Below are 12,264 nucleotides of genomic sequence, written 5' to 3' on the forward strand. Positions count from 1 at the left end.
ATGTCCACCTTTCCTTTATCTTGAAAAGGTGTCAATTTGAGGTTCACTATGCAGGTTTCTTGAAAGAGCATGTAAGAATCTTGACAACCGATAAGTCATATCAGAGTTCATGGAGAACGTATGCTCACAAATAAGATACGCAGTCGCTTTAATATAGGTCACAACATTCCTAAAAATTGTAACCTGAGCCAAATGAAATCGGAGTTTTCTGGTGGGATTCTAACCATCAGGATTCCGAGAATCATTCCTGCTGTACAAAGAACTGGTCCTAGAGAATTAGAGGCTGAAATAAGCCAGGAGGGTCCTAGGCCTCAAGACACAACATCCTTTGTCAGAAAAGAAACAGAAGGGAAAGTTGTAGAAGCTCTAAGCCCTCAAAAGGCCGCTAGCGAATCGGTATCTCAAAAGGGTCATGATGAATCTCCTCAAAAAGCTAATTTACTGTCTTATACCACAAAAGAATTATATGAGAAGACTGCAGGGCTAGATGGTGAAAAAGTTGATCAAAATGTCTCCGAAAAGAAAGAAAAGAATGAAGCATACGGGAAGCTATCGAAGAGAAAGTAATTGAAAAGGTTTTGGTGAAAGAAGACGAGAAAGGTGAGGAATCAAAGATTGCTGAAAGTATTGTCCTACAGAAGAAGGAAGAGGAGGGAAAGAGTGAGGGAGCAGCTAGTGATGATACAGGGAAGTATAACAAGGATATTTCCAAGGAATTTATAAAGAACATGGAAAATGGAAGGGCTTCTGCTAACAAGTCTGATAAGGATGTGGACAATATGGTGAATGTGATGAATGTTTATTGTGGAGCGTTTGGTGTCTATACCATCTTTAGCTCATCTAAGAAAATTCTAGGGATAAACTGGTTATTTTTTTAATAATTATGAGTTCTTATCATTAAAATTAATTATTAATTTTAAAATTAATAAAATTAATCATAATACACATAAACTACTACCGAATACCCACATTAATAAAAAAAAATTCAAAGCTAGGCTTTCAACAACAAATTATATCATTGTTATTAAAATCTACTTAACAGGTTGATTCAGGACTTTATTTGAGATTAATTTTAAATTAAATTAGATAAAAGTTAATTTGATCAAACTTTATTAATTTAATAAATTAATCTATAATTTAATTAAAATTCAATTTGATTAAAAAAGATTTTGTTTTAATTTTTTTAAATAATATTTTTTAAAATTAAATAGAATTAAATTTAAATTGAAACATCAAAATGCTATAATCATAATATGTCAATATCAATAATAAATTTGAAAAATTTTAATTGCTTGATTCCTTAATTTTAAAACTTGGAATCAGCATAAGTGATAGAGTGATTTATTTTTCTGAGTACATATAAAGATGTAGGATTGTGTTTTTATGATCGATCAGAGAGAGATGATTTAATTATTTTTTTAACATCTAAACTGATCTAAAAATATTCTTTAATTTAAAAATTAAAATTAAAAAGAAGAATTCAATACCTGATAATTTTAGAACAACAGTGCTTAGTTTTGATACTCAATAGAGAGCATGTATATATTATAGGTACTAAATTGAAGTATCGGAAAATTAAAAGCCATGCCCTTCTTCCACTAAACTCCCTAGCTAGCCAGTATCTCTCCCCCTCTCTGCCTCTTCTTCTCTCTACTGGACTGGTGATTTATAGGGTACCTTCAAATGCTTTGTCTTGCATTTGAATCTTTGATAATACACAGAAAGCAATGAGTTTGCTTTGTTGTTGTCATTTAGAATATGCAAAATTCAAAGCTAATGCTAAGAAGTTTCCTTCTGGGATCTTGCTGCACCTCCACCAAGAAGAAGTCAGTTTCCAATACCATCTTCAGCAATAAAAAAAACAACCATTTATTTGGTTTGCCTTTGTTTCTCCTGAATTCTAATGAAACCAGCTTTTTAGTCGCCAAAAGGCGTGGTTTTTGCGGGTATGCAGTAGAGCAGTTCTCTGATGATGAGTATGAGTGTGATTTTGAAAGCCACAAGGTCTGTTTTCTTTTGTATATCATTCTATTTATTATTTTATGAATGTAAAGTTTTGATTTTTGGTGTAAAAGATTGGGATTTGAATGCGTAAATGGTGATAAATTAACTAGAAATGAAAAGGGCTGTGAATATTTTTACTGATTGTGGAATGAATGTGATGGTTTTAATGCTTTGTGCGAGAGTTAGTGGCGGTTGATTTTACTGTGAAGAAGTTAGGAAATTTGGTGGTCTAAGATGGGGTTTTGTTATTAATTTTAGGCTTCTTCGTCGGTGGCCAATGTTGATGAATGGAAATGGAAACTCAGTTTGCTATTGCGTAGTGAAACAGACCAAGAGATTGTTTCTAAAGATAGAAAAGACAGGAGGGACTATGAGCAGATATCAAATCTTACTAGAAGAATGGGACTTTATAGGTAATGAGGGCTGGCCTTACGTTTGTTGTAAGTACTTTTGTTTTGTGTACCCATTATTGATTGAGATTTTGAAATGATATATCGAAGCCTAATACTATGTGGCCTGTTGTTTTATTAGTGAACTGTATGGAAAAGTGGTGGTTGCAAGCAAGGTTCCTCTACCTAACTACAGGTCTGATTTGGATGATAAGCGGCCACAAAGGGAGGTAATGATATGTAAAGCTCTTCGAATGCATTTGTATGGATGCTAGTTCTAGATATTTTGTCAGTTTGGCAGGTTGAAATTTTAGTTTTTCATTCATGCAGGTGGTTATCCCACTAAGTTTGCAAAGGAGGGTTGAGGGTTTACTTCAGGAGCATCTTGATAGAGCTCAATTAAAGGCTGAAAATGTTGGTGGTAGTGCAGATGATGCCAAGTCCATCAATCAGACTGGAGATATAAGTTTAGATGAGAATAAGGATTCTTTCCTAGACCGTTCTGTGATGGAAAGGGTTCTTCAGAGGAGGAGTTTGCGGATGCGTAACATGCAAAGAGCTTGGCAGGCATGATTCTCATTTTCTCTTGTTATTATTATCTGTCTCTGTTAAGATTCATTGGCAAGATGTCCATAGCATTTTAAGCAGCTAAACAATAGTGCATGTTTGTAGGGGCGGGGATGATGAAAACTATGTGTCTCATTCTGATTATGTTCTGTATTTATTTTCTTTGGTTCACAGGAATCACCTGAGGGCAGAAAAATGATGGACTTCAGGAAATCTCTACCGGCTTTCAAGGAAAAGGAGAGGTTACTCCAAGCAATAGCAAAGAATCAGGTCCGAATATATGACTCATTGGCTCATTTCCAGCTAATATCTCAAAGATTGTGCAATGTTGGTTAAAAAAATCCTTTCCATTGCTTTTGTTTTGGAGAACTTTCTGGTTGTTCCTCTCTTGATCTCCATAGGTTTGATTTCTTCATTCAATTTGTCAATATTTGTTTTCATTTAACCTTTGTTCAGTTTGTCTTTAACTTTTGCACTTGTTATCGAATGTTTCAGCCATCAAGCAGAAAAGGAAACTTTTGATGGTTATGAAATATGAATAGAAGATGTCTACCTTCCCTAAATTTATTCTTAATGAGATGTCTTATTGGTAGGTCATAGTAATATCTGGAGAGACTGGATGTGGTAAAACCACTCAACTCCCTCAATATATTCTGGAGTCGGAAATAGAATCTGGGCGTGGAGCATTCTGTAGCATAATTTGCACTCAGCCTCGAAGAATATCTGCTATGTCTGTTGCAGATAGAGTGTCTGCAGAGAGAGGAGAGCCTCTTGGTGAAGCAGTGAGCATTCTTTCCCTTAATACATTAACATATGGCACACTCATAGATTAGATTTGTTAATGCGAAAGTCTTTTTTTTCAATTGAAAACTTTTTTATTCTTGCTGCTATACCACAACAGATTTTTTTGTTAGGTTGGTTATAAAGTTCGACTAGAGGGTGTGAAAGGAAAAAACACCCATCTGCTTTTTTGTACCAGTGGAATTTTACTCCGACGCCTGTTAAGTGACCACAACTTGAACGGCATAACCCATGTTTTTGTTGATGAAATTCATGAGCGAGGCATGAATGAAGGTAACTTCCTTGTAAGTTTAGCTCATTGGCTATCCTTCATAAAAGGCTGTCCTACCTTCTTCTTTTCTGTCTTACATTTTATCTGTAACAGACTTCCTATTGATTGTGCTCAAGGATCTTCTTCCACGTCGTCAAGACTTGAGATTGATTTTAATGAGTGCTACTTTGAATGCGGAACTCTTTTCCAATTATTTTGGAGGAGCACCTGCTATTCATATTCCGGTGAGCTATAACCTGAATTTGTTCTTAATATACACTTATTTATTGGTTATTAAAGTGTCCTGGTGTTGATGGAGTAGTAATATGTGAGCATCAATTGTTTAAACAAACAGTTTCATTTTTTTCCCGGTATCCCCTGGTTTTGAATCAGAAATTGTAATTTAAGCTGGCTCTTCACTCTGTCTTCAAGTGATTCTAGCTATGTTGGTTTTGGAGATAAGTTTTTAACACCAAAAATTGCATGAGAGAAATATGCAGTGTGTAACTGCATACCATGAAATAGGGCTTGTGCATGAAAGCAGAAGAGCTTTAACACCATACTTACAGCTGGTAAACTTGAGAAAACATGCATTTGCATGTTAAAGATTCCATTATAACATTGCAGATGTTTCAATTTTGATGAAGCCCATCCAAAAGCATAGCATCCTTTAATGTGGGTACATGGTTTCTAAATTGTTGCTTCTGGTTATTCAGAACTGAAATATCTCAATGCTCTAGAGATATAGATTGCACCATGAGGTACTCAAACCATTCATTTATTTTATCAGGGCTTTACATATCCAGTGAGGACACAATTTTTAGAAGATGTACTAGAAATGACTGGATATAAGTTGACTTCTTTCAATCAAATTGATGATTATGGCCAAGAGAAAATGTGGAAAACACAGAGGCAGCTGGTACCGCGGAAAAGGAAAAACCAGATCACCACTCTTGTTGAGGTATGACTACTCTATCTGTAGGACTTGTCATTTATTATTATTATTATTATTCGTTTTTTTGTTTCTTTTTTGAGACTTAAAACATGAAGTAAAATTTCCAAAATTCCTCAGTTTTTCACATGCTAATAGCTTACTGGATGATTTGTGTGAGACTATTGCTGAATATCTTCCACTTCAACTTCCACTTCCCGCCTCTTCCTTTCATTCTGTTTCATTTTCTGGCCTTGGTGATTGTTGATTTCAGAATCAACTTTGCATCTCAGTTGAACATTGTGGAATATAAGGACATTTTTAGAGCCTTAAACACTTTGTCATGGAGAAACTGTTGTGCTGTTCAATTTGGTCTTGGTATTACCCTTCAAAAGAAAAACATCATCTGATCTTTTCTTCATAACTCTCTCTCTACAGCACATGCAAATTCTAATTTATTTGGAAATTGTGGTTCTTCTTGTTGGTGGACAGGATGCTCTTAATAAATCAAGTTTTGAGAATTATAGTTCCAGAGCACGTGACTCTCTGGCATGCTGGATGCCTGATTGCATAGGATTTAACCTTATTGAAGCAGTTTTGTGCCATATATGTCGGAAGGAAAGACCAGGTGCTGTCTTAGTGTTCATGACTGGTTGGGAGGATATTAGCTCTTTGAGGGATCAACTTAAAGCTCATCCTCTTCTTGGTGATCCTAACAGAGTTCTGCTTGTAACTTGCCATGGTTCTATGGCAACCTCTGAACAGGTAATCTTATAATTTTTATGTTAAATCTTATAAGGTTATTTGAATGGAAATGCAATTCTAAAAGCCCCCCCATATCTGGATACTAGAATAAGTGGTAATTTCCACTTGGAAGGGAGCATTTCTCTTCCCTGAGTCTAACTCATCGAGCAAGCAACTTATTGCAGATCTGACACTTTGAGGCACCTTTACTAGTTAAACAAAATATTGGTGCAGTGGACCATGCAAGCGACCAGAAGTGGTTATAATCCATGATGTTGTAGGATACTTCGCACTTGTGCCCATTAATAATTAGCATCTACCATATGCAATTGTAACATCCATTAACCTTCCAGGTTAGACTATAACAGTAGGTGGTTTAATAACAACAGTGAAGGTGAGGTTGCTACAGTGTTGTAGAGCATGCTCTGCATGTCATTTGGTGTATTGCTTTCATGTCATATTTCTTATCATCTTCTCCTTCACTCTATGCAGAAACTGATATTTGAGAAACCTCCTCCTAATGTACGTAAAATAGTTCTTGCAACAAACATGGCAGAGGCAAGTATTACAATCAATGATATAGTTTTTGTTGTGGATTGTGGGAAAGCAAAAGAGACCACTTACGATGCTTTAAACAATACGCCCTGCCTGCTACCTTCTTGGATATCAAAAGCATCTGCACGACAAGTAAGCTTGCTTTGGCATCATTTGGATTTGTTATTTCAGGTTTATTGCTAAGTTGCATTCTTCAAACTGTAAAAGGGAATAAACTTTTATGCAATTCTCATTTTGTTTAACATTCATGCTTTGACTGTTTCTGAGATCATTGACATATAAAGATCTCCATACTTGATCACCATTTTTTCTTAGTGTGTATGGAATGCCTGTCTATATGGTATTGGCAGAATTCTTTCTACAAGAAACATAATTGGTTATGCTTAAGGGTTCGTGCAACCTCAGATGCTTTCACCAATGTTTAAGATACACTGTTGACACATGTTATAATGCCTAACTGGAGTGATATGATTTTATTGGAATCTGTTACAGTCTTCTGTGCTTCATCTTGATCTATGCCTTTTTCTTGGTCTCCTTCCATATATGAAATGTTCTTCTTCGGCTATGCCTGTGTTGCAGAGAAAGGGTAGGGCTGGCCGAGTGCAGCCAGGCGAATGTTACCACCTATACCCGAGATGTGTATATGAAGCTTTTGCTGAATATCAACTTCCTGAACTTTTGAGGACTCCCCTGAACTCTCTTTGCTTGCAAATAAAGAGTTTGCAGGTTGGAAGCATAGGGGAATTCTTGTCAGCTGCTCTCCAGCCACCAGAATCATTGGCTGTAAGTGTTGTCATAGAACAAATTTTTAGGTCCATGTTAACCAATGAATGTTGGCCTATATTTCTGCTTTGAAACTTTATCGAGCCAATCTTTAATGGTTAGAATGAACTTCAAGTAAAGGGGGTCTACCAAGGGAGACCTCTTACAACTGATGACAGCATCTCCCTATAGAGGATGTCGTACTGCAATTGATTAATTATTGCTCACATTCAATTTCCTCAACAACATTTGCTTACCTAACCTATTTGAGGGTAATTGTGACCACCTGCTTTTTCACCTTAAAAAATCTCATGTGTAAATTGTACACTACCTGGTTTCTGTTCCTACAATCATTGCAGAAGTTGTTTAGTGGTATCTGTCTATGATTGTTGTAGAAAGTAATCCATTAACTAGAACATCTGTAAATCATTAGTGAAATTATACATGGGAAAAATGGATGAGCATTGCTTTCCTATTATATTTATATCATCCATGTTCTTTCATGCATAAATTTATGAATACAAACTGCAAAAGAGCATGCAATCTGCATGCATATCTTAAGGGCTTCCACTTTTCCATCTTGTAATTTTATAAGTTTCAATGATGCAATAATTTCCTACCTCATTTCTTAGTCTATTGCACAAATCAACAAGTTAAATGGATGACAGGTTCAAAATGCCATTGGTTTTCTGAAGATGATTGGAGCATTGGATGAGAAGGAGAATCTGACAAATCTTGGTCAGTTTGCTAATTCTTACAGATGAGAAGAACTCTACTATTTATATTCTAGTTCTTAGTAATGTTGTTTTTTTCTCGTTATTAAACTCCCTCTGCTTTTTTTGTCAACCAGGGAAGTATTTGACAATGCTTCCAGTAGATCCCAAGCTGGGTAAAATGTTAATAATGGGTGCTATCTTTCATTGCTTTGATCCTGTGTTAACAATAGTGTCCGGGCTCAGTGTCAGGGATCCTTTCCTTCTGCCGCAGGACAAAAAGGATGTAAGTACAGTGCATTAAGTATGTTCTTTGGCTACGTTGAATCTTGTTATTGATTGATGTACCTTTGAAGCTGTATAAATCAGCATTTGGAGCATTTTCCTGTACATTTGAGTTTTATGCTTCCAAATCTAGATTTCCTGCTTTGGCTTTATTTTCAGCTGAACTATTCTATCTTTGGTTTAGTTAGCTGGGACAGCAAAATCTAGATTTTCTGCAAAAGACTACAGTGATCATATGGCTCTTGTCCGTGCATATGAAGGATGGAAAGAAGCTGAAAGAGAAGGGTCAGCATATGAGTATTGCTGGAGAAATTTCCTATCTGCACAAACTTTGCAGGCCATCCATTCTCTGAGGAAGCAGTTTAACTTCATTTTAAAAGATACCGGCTTGGTAGAAGAAGATGCAAGCAACAACAACAAATTAAGTCACAACCAATCATTGGTTCGTGCAATTATATGCTCTGGCCTCTATCCTGGAATTGCATCAGTGGTGGTAATGTCCCCCTGCTTCAAATGCACATCCTGTGTTTCATCATGAAATTTGGTAGTTGACACACTTTGCTCTTTCTTCTTCACATGCAGCATAGAGAAACATCCATGTCTTTCAAAACAATGGACGATGGCCAAGTTTTTCTATATGCTGTAAGTGAAAAACTGAAACTTTTTCGCTTAACTAGACCTTTTTAACTTATGGTTATTATGCATGATTTGATGCCTAAATTCTGAATTTGAGTTATCTAGCTCGTATGCTAACTTTGCTATAATCTCAGTTGTCTGTTTGTGTGTGTTCTTTACTGTTAACTGAGTAGTTCTTGAAACGTGAAAGGTATGAAATTAGAAAAATTGTAGATCCTTGCCCAGGCTCTATATATGCGTGGATGTTTATGTGTGCATGCTATTTCTTGCCTTCTTGTCATCATGTTATAAAAGTTTCTTATATTCTCCCTAATAATATTTGATAATGATGATGGTTCTGCTTCAGAATTCTGTGAATGCACGTTATGAAACAATTCCTTATCCATGGCTGGTCTTTGGTGAAAAAGTAAAGGTCAACACAGTTTTCATACGTGATTCCACTGGTGTATCTGATTCAATACTGATCCTTTTTGGTGGTGCCCTTGCTTGTGGGGTACAGGTAATTCTTTACCCTTTTAAATAGATATTTATGGTACTTATTGCCTGTTGAACTTGCAGTTATAATCAATAATTCTCTTGTGTTCAGGCTGGACATCTGAAAATGTTGGATGGATATATTGATTTCTTCATGGATCATAATTTGGCAGAGTGCTTCTTGAAGCTTAAAGAAGAACTTGATAAGCTCCTTCAGAAGAAGGTGAGGTGGAAAAGATTATCACTATAAAGAAAGTAAATTTGTGTTCCACCAGTCAAGTAGTCATGCATAATCTGATTTTCTTATCTCCTGAGGTTCCACCTTTCATTACTAAAACAAAACACATCTCTTAGTTCTATGCTTGTTAAATGATTGATATTATCAAGCTATTAGAGTTTATGCTCATGCAGAAGTTACTGAACATGCATCATCTATATGTTCTCTTAAATCTTTTGGCCACATTTTCCCCTTTCAGATTTTACCAATCCAGGACGCAGTAATGTAGTTGCACTTTTCCTAGTGTTTAGAACTATCTTAAAAAAACTTCAAGCAACTATTTTCGCTGAGAGTCCCAAAAACTGTACTTGTCAAGAGTTGTTGGGAGAATGGTTGTTTTCAGATGTTGCAGTACTCTTTATTTTGTTGCTGTGTTAATGAGCATATCTCTTTGGTGTGATGATATTGTTTTGGTAAATTTTTCAAGTTATTACAGAACTCTCTTGGGTATATGTAGAGTAACTCTGAGAAAGTATTGTGCTGTGATTTGACATATCCAATATATAAATATTGTTGTGGGTTTAACCTATATGCCGGAAACCTGAAAAAGTAGTATTTAATCTGTTCCATTGAGTGATACTGAGTTTGATATGATGCAGCTTCAAGATCCTAACCTTGACATACTCAAGGAAGGAAAATACCTCATGCTTGCTGTTCAAGAGCTGGTATCAGGAGATCAATGTGAAGGAAGATTTGTATTTGGTCGCGAAAGCAGGAAGCCTAAGATAATTAATGATAATGACAGATTTACAGAAGATGGAGCAAATCCGAAAAGTTTGCTACAAACACTACTGATGAGATCTGGACACTCCCCCCCAAAATACAAGACAAAGCACCTTAAGACAAATGAGTTTAGGGCACTGGTCGAATTCAAGGGAATGCAGTTTGTTGGGAAACCCAAGAGAAACAAGCAACTAGCAGAGGGGGATGCTGCTATTGAGGCACTGGCCTGGTTAACTCACACTTCCAACAACAATCAAAACGAGCATGACGATTCCCAACCTGATGTCACTGACAACATGCTGAAAGTTCTCGGAAAACGTCGTAGATCAAAGCGTCACTCTGGTTGACGATGGATTCTGCTGAACAGATTTCTTTATGGCTGTCCAGCAACTAAGAGAGAGAGAAGCATCGAACATACAATCATTCTTGAATTTAGTGAATGGAAAAATAATTTCCCCATGGACCAGAAATATAAAAATATATAGGTGCGGCCAGGGAGGTTATTGAGTCTCCCATTAGATTTTATAGTATTTCATTTGCGGGTTAGAGGAATGAATGACTGAAATATCTATGAGATAATATAATTTCTAGCCAAGATATAAATCATACAAGGCGAGAGTGGTCTCTACACATCAGGAAATGTTGTAAAATTTGTTGGCAATTCTCAAGTTTTTTATGTTCTTGAGAGCCCATCGACAATGCCAGTTTTCCAAGGGAAAAAAAATATTCAGTCTCGTTGCAATTTTTTTTAAAAAAAATTGCATGTATAAACAAGAGCGTGATTTTTTTATTTTTTATTTTTTGCTTTAGCTTTTGAGTTTTGTCCTCACTCTGTCCGGATACAGTTACTTGCCAACTATAAAAGGCTTAAAACCTTGCACTTACAAAGCTCCTCTACCAAACCAGTTGCCATTTGTTGTGCTTCTCCTCACTTCCCGTCTTCTTCCTCCTCCTCCTTCTCCTCTTCTCAAGATCTCTTCTTTTTCCTCTCAATTCACTCCACTTCTCTCCCCTTCACACATTTTCTTGACCGTTCCTTCCCGCCAAAACTCAACAAAAAGAACTAATGCTAGAAACAGTAATGGCACTTACATGAGCATTGCTTACTTGAAGTATCGAGTAGTTGTGAAGGCACTCAATTCTTCTTCTGTAAATAGCAGGGAGCCCATATTTCCTCTTTACAATGTCTTAATCACTGGTTCAACAAAAGTTTCTTTATTTTCTTTCTTCTCTGGTTAATGGTTTTTTTTTTTTCGAATTAAGGTCCCAATTAACCAAGTTAATGATTCTCTACTTCTTTCACAATCAAGTTCATTCTAAGTAAATCCGACTTGCAATGGTTTTAGTGGGGATATTTGATGTTAAGTTTATATGATTAATAGCCTGTTGTGCTAAGTAACCCTCTTGACCCAAAGGCTTGAAATCGTGGGACTTGACATTTTGAGTTGATATATTGAAAGAATATGAAGCTTGCAATTGATGTATCAAGTTGCTTGTATTTACTGTTGTTGACTGCAATCTTTGACAGCTGAACGGGTGGAGCCTGCTGTTCAGAGCCTGAGTGGTTTTACTTAAAATCATTGATGGAAGGCCAGTGGTGACCGAAAATGAAGTCACCGTCTTAAAAGATCTGGTTGGTACTTATACCTCTGCATCTGCACTACGCCTCCACTATTCCTAGATTTGTAATGTCTGAAAACTAATTCTATCAATTTACTGATGATTCTTGTACAGTTACAAGCAAACATGACGGTTGACGATGTAGCTTGAAGGAATATTGTTGATCCAGCAGTTCACAAGGAGTGTTCAGATGAATCTCTGAAGATGGTGATGGAGATATGTATTCGATGTCTTTCCAGTGAATCATCTGATAGACCATCAGTTGAGGATGTGCTCTGGAACTTGCAATTTGCACCCGAAGTTCAGGAACCGTCATGCAAAGGAGATTTTCAGAACAAGCAAGAACCGAATGTCTCATGTTCATAACTGTACTACATCTATGTATTTCCAAGAATTTGATGACCAACGTAGTCTTCATGTACAAGTCTGATTTCCCATGTATGGCATACAGTCATCTGCACTTTCGAAGTCCAATCTTGTGCCACGTTTGTACTGCCACAGACCAGAATATAGTTCATGCTGATTGTAGAGAT

The 12,264-nt window shown here is 36.4% G+C and overlaps 1 protein-coding gene and 1 long non-coding RNA gene across 3 annotated transcripts; both read left to right on the plus strand.

Moving 5' to 3' along the window:
* Window positions 1-1,574: 1,574 nt before the first annotated feature.
* Window positions 1,575-10,741, plus strand: LOC7469506 (DExH-box ATP-dependent RNA helicase DExH3). Of its 2 annotated transcripts, XM_024609823.2 has the most exons (19): window positions 1,575-2,004; window positions 2,263-2,417; window positions 2,536-2,623; window positions 2,724-2,960; window positions 3,135-3,230; window positions 3,554-3,742; window positions 3,875-4,034; window positions 4,126-4,256; window positions 4,802-4,972; window positions 5,435-5,707; window positions 6,179-6,373; window positions 6,821-7,024; window positions 7,672-7,741; window positions 7,854-8,002; window positions 8,186-8,494; window positions 8,584-8,643; window positions 8,984-9,136; window positions 9,224-9,334; window positions 9,988-10,741. In XM_024609823.2, exons 1-19 carry the CDS (start codon window positions 1,759-1,761, stop codon window positions 10,456-10,458), a joined length of 3,468 nt encoding a protein of 1,155 aa, XP_024465591.1. In that variant the 5' UTR covers window positions 1,575-1,758; the 3' UTR covers window positions 10,459-10,741. The 2 variants fall into 2 exon arrangements, with proteins under 2 accessions (XP_024465591.1, XP_024465592.1); XM_024609824.2 differs by lacking the exon at window positions 1,575-2,004 and having other exon boundaries at window positions 2,299-2,444.
* A 234-nt stretch (window positions 10,742-10,975) lies between these two features.
* LOC127905837 (uncharacterized) lies at window positions 10,976-12,261 on the plus strand. Its single transcript, XR_008060293.1, has 2 exons — window positions 10,976-11,744; window positions 11,846-12,261. It is a non-coding gene; the product is annotated as an uncharacterized LOC127905837 (long non-coding RNA).
* The last annotated feature ends 3 nt before the right edge of the window (window positions 12,262-12,264 follow it).

The sequence above is a fragment of the Populus trichocarpa genome, chromosome 10, assembly GCF_000002775.5.
Source record: "Populus trichocarpa isolate Nisqually-1 chromosome 10, P.trichocarpa_v4.1, whole genome shotgun sequence".
NCBI classification, from domain to species: domain Eukaryota; kingdom Viridiplantae; phylum Streptophyta; class Magnoliopsida; order Malpighiales; family Salicaceae; genus Populus; species Populus trichocarpa.